This window comes from Hypomesus transpacificus, chromosome 11 (assembly GCF_021917145.1).
Source record: "Hypomesus transpacificus isolate Combined female chromosome 11, fHypTra1, whole genome shotgun sequence".
Taxonomy (NCBI): domain Eukaryota; kingdom Metazoa; phylum Chordata; class Actinopteri; order Osmeriformes; family Osmeridae; genus Hypomesus; species Hypomesus transpacificus.
The window spans coordinates 8488155-8510235 of NC_061070.1; the positions used below are offsets into that span (position 1 = coordinate 8488155).

The window sequence follows — 22081 nt, forward strand, 5'->3', positions numbered from 1 at the left end:
TGGCTTCCTCAGTGCTGCGCAGAGGGTTCTCACTTCCTCCTTTGTGTGAGGGAATCTGTGCACGCGATGGAGATGGACTTGACTTGCGACCAGGCGCCTTGCCGCTTGTCCACCTGTTGATCCATCGGCGTGTCTCCTCAGTACTCCGGGGAGGAAATGAATGAGCCCTTGAGAGAGACACAGAGAGAGAAAGACAGAGAGAGAGAGAGAGAGAGAGAGACAGAGAGAGAGAGACACAGAGAGAGAGACACACAGTGAGATAGAGACGCACAGAGAGAGACACACAGAGAGACACACAGAGAGAAACCCAGAGAAAACCCAGATAGAGTGACACACAGATAGAGACACACAGAGAGAGACACACAGAGAGAGAAACATAGAGAGACACACAGAGAGACACACAGAGAGACACACAGAGAGACACACAGAGAGACACACAGAGAGAAACCCAGAGAGACACACAGAGAGACACACAGAGAGAAACCCAGATAGAGTGACACACAGATAGAGACACACAGAGACACAGAGAGAGACACAGAGAGAGACGCACAGAGAGAGACACACACAGAGAGACAAAGTCACAGAGAGACACACACTCAGAAACACACACAAAGAGAAAGAGAAGGCAAGCGTTTCAAAGACTTTTTAAATGAACTTTAAAATAGAGATAATGGGCCCTGTGATGTCAACAGTGGTGTGTTGGATCCAGTAGTTGTGAGAAATAAGCTTGTGTAGCCCAACAGGAGATGACCAACATCCATGGTCTCGCTTTCCTGAGAAAGCGTGGCTGAGTTGTGCTGTTGAAATGTGTCTGCGGCAGTTTTACCAAGCAATTCCTCGGAGCTGCAGAAGAAATTCCCCCAGAGTAAGACGAGAGGTGCCCTTTTGTCTGCGAGACCCGAAGGAGTGACTGTGCATCTCGCAATGTTGTCACCCGTGCTGTCACCCGTGCTGTCACCTGTCAAACCGCTTCCTCCGAGGGACACGGCGGGCGCCCGTGTGCTTCAAACCACCCCTAAACGCCCCTGTCTCTCTCTGCCCCCCCCCCTCCCCCGCTCCCCCCTCTAGAGTCGAGCACCTTGATGGCGTCCAGATAAAGAGAGGAAGCCGTCGCCAAGATGAACACGCTGCCGTCGATGGACCGGCACATTCAGCAGACCAACGACAGGCTGCTGTGCATCAAACAGGTGAGATGCGAGACACCAGGGTGGTGTGGACAGAGGGTGGAGAGAGAGAAGGAGGGGGGTCGATCGAGAGACGGTGGGGGATGAAGGGAGGGAGTGGGACAGAGTTGGAAGGGGAAATGAAGGGAGAGGTAGAGAGGGGATGGAGAAAAATTGAGAGAGAGAAAAAGAGAGAGAGAGAGAGAGAGAGAGAGAGAGAGAGAGAGAGAGAGAGAGAGAGAGAGAGAGAGAGAGAGAGAGAGAGGTCCGAACTCCTCTCCAGCTGTTCTTTCTCTCTCTCTTCTCCCCGGCCATCACCACCTTATATGGACATCTGCTAGTCTGGCCATTAGCTGCAGACATATCATATTTCACTGAGTCTGAGACTAAGAGAGAGAGAGAGAAGTAGAGAGAGACAAAAAGAGAAAAAAAAAAGGAATAAACTGCTCTTGAGAAACTCGTGACTGCGGAGAACTCTCCTGTCTTAGCTCCCTTGTTATTGTTCAGAGCAGGAGCAGACAATCTCACTTAGTATAAGGCAACTACAGAACCGAAACACACACTCTCTCTCACACACACACGCTCAGACACTACCACAGGCCACTGCTTTTGAATAGCAGCTTTTGACAGAGGTTCCGACTCTTTGTTTGTCTGTGGGTGTGACTCATTGTCTGCCAGCAGCTCCATCTGAGAGCATTTCAGGGTACTCTGTTAGTCTTTGGCTGAAAGGGGAAAGACATATCCTCTTCTCTGACATATCCTGCTCATCCACCCATGTGTCAATCGCTGCCCCATTCAAGCTGACCAGCCATTCCTTTACACAGTGCTCCCCTGCAAACAGACGTCGTTCACCGGAACATTCCGTCAATAGAGATACTCAATCCGGTACTTTCTACACATGTGAAACTTGATGTCTTCTCTGGCAGACTGGTCTTGGTCACCCTCCAGAGATACAGGCAGAGGGCGAGAGTTACATTTACATTACATTGTCATTTAGCAGACGCTTTTATCCAGAGCGACTTACAGTAAGTACAGGGACATTTGCCTTGCCCAAGGACACAACGTCCTTTGGCATGGCGGGGAATCAATCCGGCAACCTTTTGATTACCAGCCTGACTCCCTCACCGCTCAGCCATCTGACTCCCAACTACCCAATCAAATTGGGGGGGAGGGGGGGGGGGGTTGGATAAATGAGGGCCAGGTCCTGTGTCATTCAAGCAGCTACTGGACAACCCAGGCTGGTGTCAACCCACCTATTGTGCCGGAGGACAGGAGGGGAGACCGAGGGTGACTTGGAAAGTCCCTCTTACTATGAGGTGGCTGACACCTCTCCACTGCGTCTCACACACACCGTCCTAAACAGTAAACACACACCTATCCGTAACCCTATCCATCCCTGGCTCCCGTGTCTAGTTCTTTCCCTCCTGCTTGGCTCTCCCTCACCAGGCTCCAGCTTGTTAGACGGGCTCAGTGGAAACCCCAGCAGTGGCTTCTCTGAGGAGCGAGTGCGTCTCCAGACACACGGGCCCCTCTGGGATTTCACGCCCCGCGGAGGGGGATAGGACTCCAAACAACCTGCAGTAATGCTACTATGTCACTCATCTAAGACGCTCCTCGGCCTCTCCATTCATCTAGCCCCCCCCGCCCCTCCTTCTCTCCTTTACCTCTCCATCTCGGCCCTCTCAATCATCCCCTTGCCCCCCTCGCTCTCTCTCGCTCTCTCTCTCTCTCTTGCTCTCTCTCTCTCTCTCTCTCTCTCTCTCTCTCTCTCTCGCTCTCTCTCTTGCTCTCTCTCTCTCTCGCTCTCTCTCTCGCTCTCTCTCGCTCTCTCTCGCTCTCTCTCTCGCTCTCTTGCTCTCTCTCTCTCTCTCTCGCTCTCTCTCGCTCTCTCTCTCGCTCTCTTGCTCTCTCTCTCTCTCTCTCTCTCTCTCTCTCTCTCTCTCTCTGTGTTTCGGAGAGCGGGAGTCCACAGCTGCTTCCACAGTCGCTAATCTTCACATTACAAAAGATGAGTCATTGAAGACTGCTCTCTGAGCTCATGATATCGTTGGTGTACTCAAGGCCTTTCTCTGTGGGCGGACACGAAGACTACTGGAGCTGCGCACAGCCAGAAAACGCACACACACATACACAGGACAGGCCTTGATTGCCGGCTCGCTCCTATAACAAGTCTTTGTCAGGCTCTGGCAAAGCCGCCCATTCAAACGCTCACCTCTGCTGCCCCCTAAAGACAATGCTCCACTACCTTCCCCTCTAAAGAGGCACAAAACCCAGACTTTGCTGCCCAGATGAGAATAATAAACGCTTTTTAAGTAGGCTCAATCTCCTCGCCTGAGCGAGCCTCAACTCGGAGCCATTTCGAAATCATTAACCTCGCGCGGGGCGGAGAGGGGAGGCCGCTTTTAAAGCATCTCATTGTGTTCCCGCGAGGCCGAGTCGTTCGCCGAATGGAGGGACGAAAGCAAAAGAGCGGTTTTTCAGGCCTACGGTGAGAGGAGGGCGGAGGGGAGAGCGAGGGGAGCTGCTATCCGACGTGGTCCGGGTTTTGTACACACAAAGCTGGAAGGGCCAAGAGACTCGGATGGGGCGTGCGGGGAGATGGAGGGGGCCGTGTGGGCGGTTGGGGGGGGGGGGGAGGTAGTGATTGGCATTGTCAGACTGTAGCGCAGCATGGCGGCTGAGTCTTTCAGGACTGCGGCGGAGTCCAATTGTGAAACAGGCAGAGGATGAGAGGTATAGAGAGGGTGGTTGGAGGATTAGGTAACCACAGGGGTGGAATTAAGGGTTAGCGATTTGGGGAGGGGGTGGGCGTTGCCAGGAGACACCAAGGAGGAACACCGACTTCATTGTTGTGGAGGCGGGTTCGGGTACCCACAATGCAGCAGGGGCCCCGACTAGACGTGATTGGAAGGGAGTGAATGTCTTCACAGGGTTTCTTCAGACACAAGAGGGGTCATCCACGGGGACAGAGGGGGAGATGAGAGGGGTGTATGTCTGGGTAGATATTTCTATGGCTTCACAAATCCTAGTTACGTTTCGACTTATCCCAAATCACTTATTACGTCCATTGGTCTGGACCAAGCGAACTGGCTATACACACCAGCCACCCTCAGTCCATCCTTCTATTGAAGCTTCATTCGTGCTTCGGTTTATTTCCGATTCACCATTTTCCACATGCTAACCCCCAGTTTTTCTGCCTCGACAGCACTTACAGAACCCGGCTAACTTCCACACGGCCGCCACAGAACTCCTGGACTGGTGTGGGGACCCCAGAGCTTTCCAGAGACCCTTTGAGCAGAGCCTCATGGGATGCCTGACGGTACGTAAGACGTCCCTGTTGCCTTGACGTCAGGGCCTCCCAGATACTTTCTGGGCTGGTCCTCGTTCACACAGATTGTATGACGCAATCTGGGGAGGGGAGGGGGAGGGGGAGGCGGGGGACGGACATGTACCACGTGAGCCAATCGCGGCCAGCCGTTAGCGTAACCCACGGAGATCTGCAGCAGCTGCTCAGGTCGTCAGGGGCCAGTGACAGGGGTTAAAGCCCCAGACACACTCCGCACGCACACACACTCTGCACGCACACACACACACTTAGACTGGAACACAGACACAGACGCAGTTAAACAAGGCCCTAGGCAGCCAGTCACCCATGGCCACCCCTTCCCTGTTCCACTGTAACTGCTCATTGATCTGGGCAAGAGGCCAGAGTCCTGCAAACAAGCCTCAGGTGGAGGAGAGCACAAACACAAGGGGACACACACACACACACAGACTCACACACATTCACACACGTGTGGGTAGGAACACACGCATGTCACACAAACACACCCAGAACACACACACACCCACAGAGCAACTGCTGTGCGGATTCTAGTAGAGATCAGTCTTTTAGAATTGTCTTTAACTGGAGTGGTGGCGCGTGTATACAGCCCAAATGCTCATTAATGTGTAAATCAGAATGAAAGCTTCTTACCGGCTGACAAAGACCCATAGGATTGGACCCCCCTCTGAGTTCTCTCCTAGCATGGGGTCGTTCCATCAGCCGAGTGGTTTGATCAGTCTGAAAGAACAAATGACTTCTTATCTGGAGAATTAGCGACTGTTTCTCGGCTACACGTCCTCTCGGCACGCTGGGCCTTTGTTTGTTTGTGTCGTTCGTAGCGCGGTCTAAACCGCAAGTTCGGCATGTGTTTTTGGACGGGGAAACGCATACGTTCCCGGATACGTGCTCGAACACACTCTGTCACTGGCCCCTGAAAGACACGTTTGAACATTTTGGAGCTTCACTCTCCCCCGGCAGCTATGTCACAGCCTTTACGCCGTCCTACAACGACTATCACTAGAAGGTGCCCCTACCTGACCTTGTTAAAGATAATGTGTGTTTAAGGTCAGTGGAGTTGTACTCTGTTGGCAGATCCAACCAGAGGGCTTCCCCCCCCCCCCCCTTTTTAATAGTGATTTACCGTCTCCTGATGGCTGTTAGCTTTCACTTAACATCCCCTTTAACTGATCGTGAGTTCGGAAGGCGTCTAATAAAGCTGAACCGCTGTTTGGAGTCATAAACACAGAAGCATTGTTAACGCCTTGCTGCCTGAGCTTGGGCATTCCCCCTGAGCTACTGGGGACTGTGGTGCTCCAGGAGGGGTTGTCCCTGGCAGACCTGCAGACTAACTGGCTGTCCTCCTCTCGATCCGGGGCAGAATCAAGCGCGTGTTTGAGAACGTGTTTGTGTGTGATTAGTGGTCAAAAATGCCAATACCCTTTTGGACAATAGCCTGCTTGACCGCGAATAGTTTGTCTGTCCAGTCGGCGTTCGATTGGGATAGGCATTTTCTCGTCGGTCTGCCTCTGAAATTGAAACCCTCTCCAAGAAGTTGTTCTGCCGGGTTAGACAGAGGTGATTTGGAGAATGTTTTCACTGGTGCACGTGCCGGGGAAGTTTGACCACTTCTGATGATGAACAGCTTAATCGCTGAATGTTGAGAGATGTCTACTTTCGGTGCTGACCTACGTGCAAAATAATTTCTCACTGGTCACTAATTGCCAATGCCTTTTCTACCTGTCTCTCTCTCTCTCTCCCTCCCTCCTGAGTCTCTCTCCCCCCTTTCTGTCTCACCCTCTCTCTATCTCTCTCTCTCTCACTCTTTTTTCCCCCTCAGGTGGTGAGCCGTGTTGCAGCCCAGCAGGGCTACGACCTGGACCTGGGCTACAGACTCCTAGCTGTGTGTGCTGCCAACAGGGACAAGTTCACCCCCAAGTCTGCAGGTGAGCACACACACACTCTCCCCGCTGTCTAGGGAATGGCCTGTGCGCCTGAGACGTGGACGCGGCCCTCTGTAGGGGCTTCCTGTAACTCACTAGATGACTTAACACTGTACCGTCGCACTCGGTGTGGTAAGTGCGTTCTCATTGGTCAGTCATCCATTCGAGGCTCTTGCATTGGTCGCTTTGTACGGTCTCCTGTGTTTTGCTCACGTCTGCTCTGGGCTGTTCAGTATGTTCGGACATCGCACGGATCACCCAGAGTGCATGATAATTACATGTATTTTTTGCCGCCATTGCACTTGAATGTGCCATTGAGAAGATAGTAGTCCAGATGGCATCCTCACCCAAACTGTCCACTCAACTGTCTCATCCCACACACACACACACACACACACACAGACACAAACACACAGCGGTTCAGTAATGCTTTCCTCAGACGCCGACCTCCTCAAATCCAATTCCTTCAATCTATACCCACTCAGTACCAGCCAATCCTGACCTGTTCTCGTACATTTGTCAGAGTGAGTCCGGGCCGAGAGGGAGACGGATGACTGGACTGATGAGGCGGTCTGTGTTGAGGTGTGCGGAAACCCTCCGCTTCCAAAACACCTGACAAAGCCGCGGCCCGTCACCGCTGCATTAGCTGGGCCGGGGAGCAAGAACGACTTTCAGTGGCAACAATCCTTTCCTTGTTCTCGCCGGAGGGGGACGGGGACGGCGGTCTCCTCAACACGGCAATATTTCACTTCATCCAAGTTGATATTTACTTGAGATCGTATTTGTTTTTATTTGCGGTTGTTCCTCTTGTTGGTAGAGACCTAAGGTTGGTGGACGTACGTCTGTATTAATGGGCTTTTTCTCTGGCCCGCCGTCTGCTGCTGGTGTAATCGGATAGAGGGCCATGCCTCAGGTCGGCTCTCTGGGTCTGGATGACGGTCAGCTGCGTCTCCAGACACGCTGATGGCCCTAGGATCTAATTGAGCGGTCTGCAGAGCCCTCTGTGTTTCTGGGGGAGGGTGGGGCGGGGGGGGGGGGGGGGGGGGGGGTCTGGTCTTCTACAGAGAGGAAGGGGAGATGAGGGGGCGGAGGTCGGCTTCACGTGGGGGGGAGGGGTGAACGTAGACATGGAGGCCGGTGTGACTCAGACTCGGGAGAGGCGATTTGACCCGGAGAACATACGTCTTGCTTGGGTTTCAAGGGCGTCTGTGCGTAGAGCCAGACTGGAGTGTGACGGAAATAGAACGGACGCGTGTGTCGGTGTGCGCGCGCACGCGCACGTCAAAACACACGCGCCACACTCGTGCACTTCCAAGCACGGGCGCACACAGACGCACAAGCCCACCAGTCAGACAGAGGAGCCATTAAGGCCACTCTTTCCTGTCGACTACAGACAGGATGTGCAGGCTCCTTCTCTGGCCTATCCCATGCTGGGGGGGGGGGTGTGTGTGTGTGTGTGGGTGTGTGTGTGCGCGCACGTGTGTCTCTACTGTGAAGTGCAGCCCGAGCACAATCTTCTGACAGCCAGCATGGCGACAGAGGGCCGCATATCCGACATCCGAGACCCCAGACGAGTGGGGGGGGGGGGGGAGTCTGGGATCCACACAGGGCTGGAACGGGGGAAGGGTCTGGTGCTCCTGAATCTATCACATGACCTCTCACTATATAGATGCTGGAGTGGAGAAGATCAGTGCCTGCCAACTGCACCCTTGTCGTTTTGTCGCAAAATCGACATTTGGAACCCTAACCCATGCACAGGAAGCGATAGCGGATGATCAAATAAGAGCTTGTGACTCATCACGAAAACTCCACCAATTAGTCACCGAATGACACCCCCCCACGCACTCCATGGATTGATATTTCCGTGAGTGCGTTTCAAAGTCTTCAGCACCGGGTTAAAGGGCTAGCTAAACCGTCTGGTGACTTATCACTGTGACTGGGGTATTAACATACTGACAGCTAATCTGTGATCAGCTGGTGAAGAGACTCAGCCAAGCGCTAGCAATAGACCAGTTAGCATGACCAGTCTACTACTGTGGTTCATATATCCAAGTCTGCTTCTAACTAGGCAACAAGCGAGGTGGGTTCATTTTTTATACTTGATATGGATTGTAATAGTACGACATTGTACTGGATTCATGGTAAGGTCAACTTTGATTGAATTAGACCAGTTTCCTGTATTGTCATCAAACCTGAAAGGGATTTTAGGAGCTTAGCATCGGAGTTAGCATTGCTGAATCGGCAGCAGCGGTAGCTTTGTATACAGTATAGCAACTTTGATATACTGTATCCAGACTGAAGGGTTTGGCTCAATTGTGTTTCAAGCTATTCAGAAAGTGAGTTCGACTCAAGTATATCACTTACCTAGGTTGAATTATAAAATGCATATTTCAGTGTCAATTATAAATTGCACCTGACCTCTGCAGCCAATGTGAACTACTCCAGTAGCCATGAAACATGATGTTCTCCTGTAGTTAGGGCGTGGTTAATGTAGCGTCTGAGCTGACATGCAGGCTGTTTACAGGGTGTTAAGCAGGCTCCCTGCTGCCTGGTTCATTAGATAATGGTTGCTGGAGCCTTAATCCTACTGGCCTACTAGAGCAGACTGTCAGGTGGTGACTGGACCAGTATCAAATCCAACAAACTGCACTGTGAGATCAATTAGGCTGGCTTATACACTGCAGCCATCACTATGCTGCTGTAGACTCATCATTAGCAGTGGCTTCCAGTACTTCAGCTACTTCATCAACAGTTCGCCATTCGCCAAACTTAACAAGCGCTATTGTGCCCGGCTCTCAAAGACTCTATCACTGGTTGTCAGCCAGGCAATAAACCCCCCCCAAAAGAAACGACTTCCCAGGAAGCAGTCGAAGATCAACCTGTCCCCTCTTATCTTGAGGATTTGCACACTTACACTGGGTATTTAAAAAAAAAAACGAATTAGGATCCATCACATTGACATGCCAGACCTTACCTGTGTGCATCCTGAAGTCTTCTCAATTCTGTTGTTTCTCTGTTTTACACTCTGCTCACATCCAAAGAGTTTGCTCTTTGAGGCCTCATCTCCTCTGTCCTTCCTGAAGGTTGAGGGTGTAAATTAACTGTTAGGTTAAAGTGTGACTCCAGAAGAAACTGTTGAAAGGTAGCAAATAGATAATTATCCATTAGATGTAATGCTTTCATTTTTATTGAACTCCAGATTAAATTGGTGGATATAATTCCCTGAATTCCATTCTGCAATCAATCTTTGTGGTTTTTAAGATATTGACTATCCATTTTTTAAGTTTGCATTGCTCCAAAAAATATTGAGTGTTGTTAGCACAACAAACTGTGATATTTGACGTGCTCATGTGTGTGTGTGACAGATATCACTGTGATTCATTTCCTACCTCACAACAACACCTCAACCAGGGCACAGAATATGCTGTATTGTCTCTCATTTGGTTTCAACTGTGAAAGTCAGCATTGTGTTGTCAGCAACACAGCCACCAACCAGCCACCCCACAAAACAGCAAGCAATGTATAGCACAGCGGGTTCCGGAGTTCGTTTAGCCAACGCTGTGTTAAGATATTGTAGGATTGGAAGGAAAAGATGAGGAAGAGTGAAAATGGAATTCCGTCAAGCTGTGCGGCTATTGGTAGGAAGTCAAATGACCCCCCCCTCCCCTTTTTATCGAACAACATAACGTTACGGCAGGCCAATGGAATGCGGTCGGCTCACCGTAAATCAACTGAGCATGCTCAAAGGGCAATCTGGTGTTTCCCATCAGGAAAGCCACCAGGCCGCCGTGTCAACAATGACGGATAACTTCCAGGGTGCGGCCATAACTCACACATGTCCCCATTCAAACACGCCAATGCAGACAGACACACACACACGTCTTGTACACACAGGCACACGTTTTGAAACTGAAAGTGTGACTTCCCCACACTGACTACAGATCAGCAGATATCTCTCTCCCATTTTCGGAAAAAGGCTGGACTTCCTTCCACGGCAGCTTTTCAAAGTTCAGGTTTGATCTGCCTGCCTCTTTTTTTTTTTTTTTGCATCTTTCACTCAATCCCTCTTTCTCCTTTTGAGTTGTGTTTCTCTGTACAGACACACTGTAGCATAAGGTGTAGGTAGTCATTCCTTTGTCACTGACCTAATCAACCTTACAGACTTTTATATTTAATTACTGCTGAGTAAGAGCAGCGTGCTGAATTATTAACGAGATGCACAGGTTATTTTTAGCGAGGTGGCCTCTCCTCTGACACTGCTAAGCTTGGCCTAAGATGATGAAACCACTTTGCAATCACAAAGTAAGTTTACGACTTCAATCCTGCGAAGTGTATTTGTTTTTTAAAGGGCATTTTCATTCCGAGTAAATCCCCATTTGACACGGCTACACTTTCAGTTGGCGGCTTATTAGGTTCTCGGTGAATAACATTTGGTGATTTCATAGTTCAGATGAAAAGTCAATGAGCTTTGATAAGTCCACAGCTGATTCTGGAGAACATCCCTGTCCAGATTCGCCCACCAGATGGGCCAATCAGGCATACGTATACTCCCAGTTTTCCTGACCATACCACTACCATTGTATGGACCATACGCATTCTGGCATTCTGGAAAGGTATGGAAGGTGTCTTTGACGGGGTCACCTGTTTGTGGCGGCCCTCAGGTCAAGGAAGGTGCCTTTTTCTTAACGGGCAGAAACAGCACTGATTGAGTGTAACGTACACTGTGAGGTGAATACCATGGAAGTGTAGGCCCATTAAGTGGCTGTCTAGTGTGGTTGATCCACTGTTGCCTGATGGGGCGGGGGGGTCATGGGGGATCCGTCAGATTAGCCTTTTTTCTGGGAGGTCGGAATCCCCCCTCTGATATCTGTAATGACTTACCACAAGGCTGCTTTGGAATAGATTGATCTGCATGGGTCTGCCCCCCCGCCCCGCCCCTCCCCTCTCTCTCCCTTCCCCCCCTCTCCTCACTAGGATGTGCTGGACTCCAGCCAGGATACAGCCTGTCTAGCATGTTAAGATCCCGCCCATTTCTGCAAGTTTGCAATGTGAGCTGGCTTTCTTCTTTCCTTCCCTCGGGCAAAGTGGCTATTGCTCTGCTAGTGTGTGTGTGTGTGTGTGAGAGAGAGAGAGGGAGAGAGAGGTAAAGAGAGAGAGAGAGAGTCTGTGCATATTTGTGACTGTACTTGTGTGTGTGTGGTTGGAGCTTCCGGGGATAGATCAGTGGATGTAAAGCTAGGATCCATCAATAACAGCACGACACCACAGAGGTAAGAAGCATGAGCATCACCTTCTTCTTTAACTTCCCCCCTCTCCGTCTTCATCCCCTTCCCTCTTTCGACACTTCCTCGCTCACCCCGTCGTTCCTACGCTCTGTCTCGCTTTCTGTCCCCCCCCCCCCGCTTTCTACCACCCCTCACCTCTCCTTCCCTCTTCTTCTGGTTGTCTCATGAGTTGGTTGGAGCCAGCAGCAGGTACAGCAGGAGCCCATTAGAACAGAGCTGCTCTTTCATTGGATGAGCCAGGGAATCCGGGAGTCTGCCTCTGAATAATTGATGTACATTGTGCAGACACTGGACAGCGGAAGAAGACAGGGAGGGGTGAGAGAGAGAGAGGAAGAGATAAAAAGAGAGGGGGGGGGGGGTGGAAGAGGAAATGAGAGAGACAGCGAAAAGAGAGCCTATGATAGGAGGAGTTACAGAGGAAAAGGAGATAGATCACAAACTAAAAGCTGGAGAGCAGCCTCTGGCCTCTGGTGGGACACAGGAGTGGTTTTGACACAAGTGTTTTTTTGCCCCGCGCCATGAGGAGAATGAGATGAGACGTACTGGGACTTTGCTTGACATTCGTCTTGCTTGACGGGTAAGTCCAAGGACTGTTGTTAGTTAAGAGTGCGTGTGTGTGTTTGCGTGCGTGTGCGTGCATGCACGCCATGGGAGCATACGCGGCTTCTTACAGATGAACAATTCGATGAAGTATGTTTTGCAGCCTGAACAGGTGCACGTGTGTGTGTGTGCATGCAGGCTGAAGTGGTGTCAGAATTATAGTCTTATTAGATCAGGGGCATGTCTTCCAAGTTGTTCTGCAGCAGTGCAAAGTGGGCTCAGTCCTGCTCGCCAGAGTGTAAGTGAGATCCATTTAGTGGTGGAACTTATCTGTGTGAGAGTGACTGCAGTCGCACAGCGCTCACCGCTGCAACACCGCACATGGCCCGGCCAAATCAGCTGACCAGAGCTTGACCTACACGTTTCAGCCCCTCTCAGGGTCAGTCTGTGTGTGTATGGGTGTGTGTTGCTGGGACAAAGAGATGACCTATTTCAGTGACTGTATGTGGGCTCTTTAAGTATTGGAGCTGCGTGCCAGAGAGAGTGTCTCCCTGCCCTGTGAGTAAGTACAGTACAAGGAGGGTGGTAAGGGATGATGACACTGCAACTCTGTAAGAACACAGTGACAGGGAACACGTTTAGCTTATGTTCATAGGCCTACGGTTGAGAGGCCCAATAGCATTATATCTCATCCTAGTGCTTAATCTGTCAGAGATTAATTCTAATTTAAGTAGGCTAAAGAAGCGCTAGTGCAAAAGGCTAAATGTAGGCTAGTGAAGTTTAAAGGTAGGCTAGGAAAGAAGGGTAAACGTAGGCAAGTAGAGTAAGCTAAAGGTAAGCCAAGAGAGTAGGCTAGTCGAGTAGGAAAAAGGTAGGATAGTATAGTATAGATTAGGCTAAAGGTAGGTTAGTAGAGTATGCTAGTAGAGTATGATAGTAGGCTAATGGTACACTTGTTGAGAAAGCTAGTCGAGTAGGCAAAAGGTAGGCTAGTAAAGTATGATAATGGACTAACGGTATGCTTCTAGAGTATGCTAGTAGAGTAGGCTAAAGGGAGGCTCATAGAGTATGCTAGTAGATAAATCTGGAGGTAGACTAGTATAGTATACTAGTAGAGAAGGCTAAAGGTAGGCTAGTAGAGTATGATAGTAGATAAGTCTGGATGTAGGCTAGTATAGTATCCTAGTAGAGAAGGCTAAATGTTGGCTAGTATAGTATGCTAGTAGAGGAGGCTAAAGGTAGGCTAGTACATGTAGTCATTTAGCAGGCGCTCTTATCCAGAGCGACTTACAGTAAGTACAGGGATATTCCCCTGAAGCAAGTAGGATGAAGTGCCTTGCCCAAGGACACAACATAATTTTGCAATCGAACTGGCAACCTTCAGATTACCAGCCCGATTCCCTAACCACTCAGCCCCTGACTCCCAGTAGAGAATGATAATGGGCTTATGGTATGCTTCCAGAGTATGCTAATAGAGTAGGCTAAAGGTAGGCTGGTAGAGTATGCTAGTATATAAGGCTAATGGTAGGCTCGTAGAGATGACTAAAGGGAGGCTTCTAGAGTAGGCCAAAGTGTCCATGAAGTGTAAACTTGCAATATTCAACGTAACAAAGACAGTGCAGTTTGAAAGATGTGGAGCTGCATGATTTCCTGCCTCTCAACAGACTCTAACCGCCACAACCACTAACATCCTCAACCTGTGGCCACATCTAGCCAGCCTACCCATTCCCTGCTTCCTCTTGTCTGCATATTCTCCAGCCAGCTCTCTCTGTGTCTCCCACACATTTTGTGTTATTGACACAGTTCTGTAAAATGAGGTCGTAGCAATGTTGTCAGACATGCCATTTTAACTTGAATATGTGTTCACAATGTCCCGCATCTCGCTGCCTTGTTCCTCCCGATGCTTCTTTACAGTGAGCAACCTCTTGTGAATATGTATACATGGTTTTGTTGATCTAGTATTTACGTTGAATGTCGCTTATATCAAGGGACACGTGTGCTCGATAAATATGATCAAGCTCACAAAGGTTGTTAGAATCTTGCTTACCACACTACCCCCCCCCCCCCCCCACACACACACACACACACACACACACACACACACACACACACACACCACCACCACCCCTTTCTTCCCTCCATTAATCTGCTACTGGTTATCTCAATATGGCTTTACAAGATCACCTATTTTGAAATGTATCTCCAATGCTGTTCCTCTGTCCGAGGATCTCACCGGTAATGAGCAGTTGGAGAGTGTGGGGGTCGAGGGAAGGAACCTGTCCGTCTATAATTAGGTGTGTGATGTTCACAGGTTCCTCTTTATTGGTGCGAGGCTGGGAGCCGGAGAGAATGTCATCTTCAGCTTCCCTCGCGCCGGTTAGCCCCTACGCAGACTGGTGTTTTCCCACCTCACAAGCAGCTTTCTCACTTCTGTAAATCGAGTCGAGGCACTCTATCAATAATGTGGTCCATGTGTGTGCAGGCGGAGGTACCTCATGCAGTGATGAGGGTGAGAGGGACATGGTGTTAGCAGGCTTATGGGTGAGCGACGGTAAATACCAGTGGTGTGACAGTGGAGAAGATGAGGGCGATGCGCTCGCGCGTCACAGTGCTGTGAAAACGCCCTGGTGCATACGCGAAGGCCTTAAACCAAGGTCTGGCTGAACGAGGCACAGGTGTATATTCACTGTTCGTCTCGGGGTTTCCTCGTAGCGGCTCGCCGTTTCGCGCCTGCTAAGCTTTCTTTCGTGTTTAATCGTCTTTCGCGATGTTGTCACGTTCTCAAAGATAGGCCAGTGTCCGAAGCTACGTCCAGTAGCATTGGACACGCTTTCTCTCCGTGGATTTTGTGATGTCTGTTGAATGAGACCGTGTCTTCTGTGATTGGACGAGAAGTGCCATTCACTTTAAAGGCTTTTGAGAATCTGATCCGTATTTCATCCACATCTCATCCCCATGGTTCAGGCACCGGACACAAGGGGGCTTACCAAAGTTCTTCTTTATTCTGTTCAAATAAATAAAGTAGAGAAGGAAAACAAACACATTTAAAGATAGGGTGCTTGGAAGTGTACTGCACACGACGGGTACACAAGATAGATCTTGTGCTGTTTTCCTGCGTTTGTTTCTCTCTCCTGACTGTCTGTTACATCTTGCCACCGTGTCCCACCACAGTGGACGCGAAGCAGAAACGGCTTCTCGAACTCTGCTTCTGTTGCTGCATTTGTTGTGGTGCTCATGCTTACCTCTATTAACCCCGCGCCCGAGTAAAATGTGCAATTTGAACCCCCACAGAAACCAGCACCTGCAGGAGATGTCAGACTGACTCAGGTAGCTACTTTCCCTTCTGTGCTTCGGCATCCTCCAGCTTGCGACCACATCCTGGGGGGTACCTCCCCCCCCCCCCTCCCCCCCCCCCCCTTCATCCCCACCCCCCCCCCCCTTCATCCCCACCCATCCTCCCCTCCAACCGCGGTCCGCCCTCCACTCCTCTCCTCTGGTCTCCTCCGTCACCGTCCGTCGGTGCTGCACTGTCTGAAGTTTTTTTTTTTTTTTTGAAAGCCAAAAATGAAATAGGAGTCGGTGCGGTCATTTTTCCCTAGACAAAAGTTGCTGCATTTGTTTTAATAAACATTGCTGGTTTTCCACACAGTGCAGCTTTTGATTGAATCGAGACTGGAGTCATGGAGCGCTAACCTGATTGGATGTGCTCCTGGCTGAGCAGAGCAGAGGTTGGCTGAATGGAGTGGGAGGTCGGAGATATCATTGGCTGCTTAAATGGTTTCCATGACACTTTTGCAGAAGCATGGCTTTTTTTTTCCTCCATCCCCTTCCATATTTCTTCTTTTGCATACATGTCATGCGCACACAGTATACCGTCTAGAGCTTTTCAGACTTTGCCTCATGTTATTTGAAATCCAAAAGTTTCTGTCCTGTCACACAATGTCTGAGAGGGCCTGTAATACAGTATTCATGCCCTGAGAGTATATTGTACTGTACAGTTTCATAGTATTTTGCAGTTTGTGTGTTTTTTACCCCACCTAGGCTGGGGATGCATGTTTGGTGTGTCTGTTTCGAGCTCTCAGAGAGGAAAAGGCTCATGTTGTATCAGAGGCTAGCCAGCGTCTATGTCATCATCTTCCTGTTTCCTATGTGTTGAGTTACAGTATGTGGTCCTCAGTATATAATGTACTGTATTTTCTTTTCGATGTTGGACGAAAATAATGTAATGTGTCATTCTGAGCACACTCTACAGTAATTAGCATTGGGGTTTCCGAGTAGACGAAGACTTGTATTCGCCTACTCGTTGGTTAATAAACACTACAGCCTGTTGCCCCCGGTTACTCTCCAAGTTGGTTTCAGGTGCTGGCCCGAGACCAGCCACACACACATGCACACACACGTGCAAAGGTAGAGCTCTTAACTGTCTTCTCCAGTCCAGTGTGTCTTAAGTCCAACGTGATGAGTATCGGGCTATCCATATGTGTGGATTATCAGAGGATACTTCTTAGAGCTGTGGCCTTTCAAGGAAGGGGTTAGAGGGCTTCTCTAACAAATGAGTTCATGCCCGTGGGACTGGCAGCCCATGCAGGCTTGGACAGTTGGCACACAGGGGTGCTGGTTGTGCATTTACCAGGGTCAGCACGATATATGATGTTGGTTTGTGGCTGTGTTTGGTCATGTGGAAAGAGGCTGTTCCTTCCTTCTCCCTAGTGGGTTAAAAAGCTCCAAATGACAGATTGTGTGTGTGTGACTGCTAGGCAGTGCTGTAGACTTAAGAGTTTCTGTTGCACCGCGATTCAATTACGGTTATCCTTTGTGATTCGGTTTAACGGGGGGGAGTTGTAAGCAGTGAAAGGAAGGAGTTTATAAGGTAGAAGATGTGTGAGAGAGTGAGAGGGACAGGTCATTAGAGAGAGAGAGTGAGAGCAGTAGCTGATGGTTGCTGTCCATAGCAACTGCTTCTGTTTGTTCTCCATTAGCAAGGTAAGCACTGCACCTTCATTAAAAGGGTGCTAATGAGCTTGCGTGGCATTGCAGGGGCGCCACGCATGAAGGTAAGAATAGAGAGAGAGAGATAGCGAGAGAGAGAGATAGATGGGGGGGGGGGGGGGTGATATAGTGGGGTTAGTGGATGGGGTTTGGGCGTTGTGGTGGTTTGCCACCTGCAGTGAATACCAACCTGTCAGGCTTTTTGACACTCAGAACCATGTGGTATGGAAAGGGCGAGAGGACATTTGACTGCCGCCCAAAGGACGACATTGCTGGTGTGTGCTGGGTATTGCGGTTTAGAAGGGAGAAGCTACACGCACATCTCTCATTCTCTAGATGCCCGCCGATCGTATCATTGCTCAGTTAAATGGTGGGTTGTCAAGATTGAGGAAGGCTGTGGAGGTGGTGATTTAGTGGGGACGTAACCTCTCGCTAATGGTAGGGTGGAGTAATTCCTCTCTTAACTAGGAGGGTTGGTCTCCCCTCCCTCCAAGGGAACCTGCTGGTTCCCAGCTTCTGCCAGCATTGAAATTGAACCCTCTTATTGTAGAACTATATAACTGTTCTTCTTACAGCTACAACCATCATTTCCCCTTAATAGTTATTTGCAAAGCACCAGTTATTATTATGCATCTGCGACGATTTTAAATGTCGCTGCAACTTGTTTGCAACAGCACAGATTTCAGCGAGTCAGATGCATGCTGTCTCATGAATTATGCATATCTGGGAATGTCATGTGGTAGATTAGAGTGCAGGGAAACATGCAGGGACACTGTTAGAAGGCAGCGGCATGTCTGCGTTTAGGCGGGGGAAGGATGCGCCGTTGTCGTGTTTTTGCACTCGTGCCGTGGAGCCCGTCTATGTCCTGCAATTCCTGTCTGCCCTGCAAGGGTCTGAGAACACGGAACAGTCTGATCAGTCATTACCGACACATCGCTCCTCCGAGGGGAGAAGGAGTCGGGGGAAGGAGAGGGGAGATGGGTGGAGGAGGGGCAAGAAGAAGAGGAAAGGAGGGGAGGAGAGGAAAGGGGGCAGGGGAAAAAGAGGAAGGGGAGGAAGGGTGGAGGAGAGAAGAGGAGAGGAAAGGAGGCTGTGGGAGGGGGGAAAAAAAGGGGTGAACAAGAGGGGAGCGAACGTGAAAGGAGGAGGCGAGAGGAGACGGAGAGGAGGGGAAAAAAGGGAGCGGGAGGAGGGGAGGGGAAGAGAGGGAGAGGAGAGGGCAGAGGTGAGGAGGAGAGCGAGACGAGAGAAACTGCCCCCTCGCTCTTTCCCCGAGTGTCTTCTCTCCGTCTGTCCTTTAAAATACTGTAGTACTCCAGCCCTGAAGTACATCATCAGCATGATTCACCAGCCTTCTAGAGATTACATCTCTTCCCCCCCCCCAAGTCTCTCTCCCCTCTTCCCTCCTCTCTCTTTCTCTCTCTCTCCCTCGACCCGTCTCTCTCTCTCTTAACTCCTCCTGTCAGATAGACTACGAAGTCCTTGTTCTGTTGTTGGATCCGGGGAAATGTTGCAGTGCAGATAGATTGTGTGATTCATTCAGTCAGTGAAATCCATACAGACAGCAAGCCACCACCAGGCTGGCGTGGGCAGAGTTAGGCTTCCCTCCCAAGGCCGTAAGGGTGAACTGCAGGCAGAAAGAGTCCTCGTCTACACAACTTGGGATTCTAAAGGCTGAACAACTTTGCTGGACAAAAACATCGAATAAAATGCATCCGATTGGCAAATGTGCTCAATTTCAAGCCCGATTCATCAATTTGACATCTGCGAGAGGAAGAGTGACAGACTGCTGGTGGACTCCCAAGTCAGATTGCAAGCTGACCCAGATGTGTGTGTGTGTGTTGTGTTCCTTGCAGCCCTGCTGTCGTCGTGGTGTGAGGAGCTGGGTCGTCTTCTTCTGCTGCGTCACCAGAAGAACAGACAGAACGAACCGCAGGGCAAAGTCCCCATGCAGCCCAGCATGAACAGCATGAAACCAGGCCTCACACACAGGTCAGTGTGTGTTTACTGGTAGCTGTGTGTGTGTGTGTGTATGGTTGTAGCTGGGAGCTTGCATGTGCGTGTAGTTGTATCTGTATGTGTATTTGCAGCCATGTGTCTTGTGTATAGGTGTGTGTGTGTGTGTTTACCTCACACTCCTCGACTGCGAGACAAATTTGCTCCAACAGAGGTTGCTCCACTGGGAAGTAGAAACCCAACACACACACACAGTCTGGACTGAGAAGCAGTACACATACAGGGGAGTGGGAGGCAGTGAATTCATGTTCTGTAAAACATTTCATGCTCTCTGTGACCCCAAACCAGTGCAAACCAGTCTGCTGGAAGTACCCTCCGCACCGAGCTTCTTGGGATAAGTTGTTCCTCCAAAATGGACATGCAGTGCTACAGATCACATTGTGTCCTTTCACACATTCCCATCTAGCAGCATACCTCAGGGCGAAAACATGTTTCGGTCCAAAATCAGCAGTTACTTCTCACGTCCGAGCGCTCGCGAGGAGCTCGCACAGTGACTCCCGCTGCAACCCACAGATTTGTTTTTGAAATGTAGCGCTTGAGTGACTTTCAAAATTCCACCAACCTGGTCTGAGTCAAAGGTCCCTCTCTAACTCCCAAAATGTTATCTAATTTCACAGTTTAGCTTCGATATTTTGTTCAGACTTATTTTCACTTTTTTGCTCTTTCCATTTCACAGTTGTTCATGGTTACTCTGGCTTCTAATGTGTTTTGCAAAGCAAATGCCAAGCATGTCAAATACCCCAACTATTTGGCGAAAGGCATAGAAAAATAAATGTATTTCCCAGTTCTGGGGCGGATTTCTCATTCCACTCCCCGTGCCAATTGAAACTCTGAGGTCTTTAGGGCTCAGGGGTCATGCTCTTGTTGTGTGTGTATCTGCTCCACAGCGATGGCTCCTTTCCCTACGACTCGGTTCCCTGGCAACAGAACACCAACCAGCCCCCTGGGTCGTTGTCCGTGGTTACGACAGTGTGGGGTGTGACTAACACGTCACAGAGTCAGGTGAGACCCCAACAACACACGGTCTGGTTTAAACCCCCCCCCCCCCCCCCTATCCAGTGGCTGTTAGTTCAGAAGTCTCCGTTTACAGAACTCGACCAGAACCGCTCTCCTCATTGCTGTGTGCGTGTGTGCGATTGGATGTGCAGGTACTAGGCAACCATATGGCAAACAGCAACAACCCAATGAACCCTGGAGCGAACCCCATGGGCTCGGGGATGTCGGGTGGCGGAGGGGGGCTCAGCTCCCCCCAGTTCAGCGGGCAGCAGCAGCAGTTCCCCCCCAAGGGGGGCTCCAGTCAGGCCTACATGCAGCAGGGCATGTACGGCAGACCTGGCTACCCTGGAGGAGGGGGCTACAGCGGCAGGTGAGGGACTCTCACTCTCTCTCTCTCTGTCTCTCTCTCTGTCTCTTTCTCTCTCTCTCTGTCTCTCTCTCTCTGTCTCCCTCTACACACACACACTCACCCAAAGAACGTGTCAAATAGTGGAGGTTTTGACCTAACAGTCGTTGTGTATGTGTGGTCTGTAGTTACTCTGGGGGTCCCAACGCCCCTCCGGGAGGGATGGGTATGCCCCCCCACAGCCGCACCCCCGCTGACTTCACCCAACCAGCAGCGGCAGCCGCCGCTGCCGCCGTTGCCGCCGCCGCTGCCACGGCAACGGCCACAGCAACCGCCACCGTGGCAGCCATGCAAGAGACCCAGAACAAAGACATGAACCAATATGGACAGGTAGGGATATACAGTACGGTCATGCATGGTAGACCTCTTTAACACTCTGTAGCGAAAGAAGATTTTCCACCTATGTGGACAATAAAGTTGTCTTTTCTAACTGTCTTTCCATCTCCTTTCCATCGGTAGATGTGTTCGTCGTTCCAGATGGGGCCAGCCCAGGCCTACAACAGCCAGTTTATGAACCAGCCGGGACCAAGAGGCCCCCCTGGGGGAATGAACCCAGGCAGCATGGGCTCGCCCATGAACAACCCCAACATGAGTGGGCCTCCCATGGGCATTAACCAAACTCGAGCCCCAGGCATGGGGCCTTTCGGCAGCCACGGGCAAAGGATGCCCCAGCAAGGCTATCCCAGCGGGCCCAGACAGGGCATGCCTATGCAAGGCATGAAGAGGCCCTACCCTGGAGAGGTGAGTGGGTAGACTGGGATTATCCTACGAGGGTTCACCTATAGTCAAGGAGGATGAAGATGATAAAGGTACCATAAAGTGATCAGTTGTCCACATCACCAACGTCTTCTTACACTTGCTTCTGTCGCACAGCCAAACTATGGGGGTCAGCAGTACGGGCCCAACGGTCAGTTCCCTCCGCAGCAAGGGCCCTACCCCTCCTCCAACCCCCCCAGACCGATGTCCTCACCAAACTACCCCGGGCAGAGGATGCCAGGGCAGCAGGTCCAAGGGCAGTACGGTCCTGGCATGACCATGGGTCAATACTATAAGGTAACTCCCTTACCATTCTAATACCAAACACTGTAACCATATTAAAAGACTGCATTTGGAACTTCAATTAGCAGTTTTCTCATACCATGTGAAGTGTCAGATTCTGGATGAATATTAGGCTCAACCTCGTGTCATTGTACTGTACAGCAGGAGCAGTTTAATGGCCAGAACACCAACTTCTCTGGTGCTGGATACTCCTATAGCCAAGGCAATGGGGTAGGTGGTCTCTGTCTTACGTGAGCTCTATTGATTGAATTGTTTCATTCATAAATCAAAGGGCTATGGGCTGCTTGTTGTAAGTTACGCTTATCTCAGTTGCAAAAACGTTGACCTCGAGCAACGTAAGTTGTACTGTCCACTCATTACTT

At 50.3% G+C, this 22081-nt stretch overlaps 1 protein-coding gene across 8 annotated transcripts in view; it reads left to right on the top strand.

The window, feature by feature from the left end:
- zmiz1a (zinc finger, MIZ-type containing 1a) overlaps positions 1 to 22081 on the top strand; it is a 45494-nt gene that overhangs the window by 18215 nt on the left and 5198 nt on the right. For 6 of the 8 annotated variants that reach the window (XM_047029245.1, XM_047029249.1, XM_047029250.1 and 3 more), the window contains exons 3-12: positions 1069 to 1187; positions 4369 to 4482; positions 6326 to 6431; positions 19099 to 19234; positions 20146 to 20260; positions 20407 to 20624; positions 20789 to 20990; positions 21120 to 21401; positions 21534 to 21713; positions 21861 to 21929. In XM_047029245.1, the coding sequence (XP_046885201.1) occupies positions 1119 to 1187; positions 4369 to 4482; positions 6326 to 6431; positions 19099 to 19234; positions 20146 to 20260; positions 20407 to 20624; positions 20789 to 20990; positions 21120 to 21401; positions 21534 to 21713; positions 21861 to 21929 (1491 nt within the window). In that variant the 5' untranslated portion in view covers positions 1069 to 1118. The other 2 variants (XM_047029254.1, XM_047029253.1) reach the window with 2 other exon arrangements.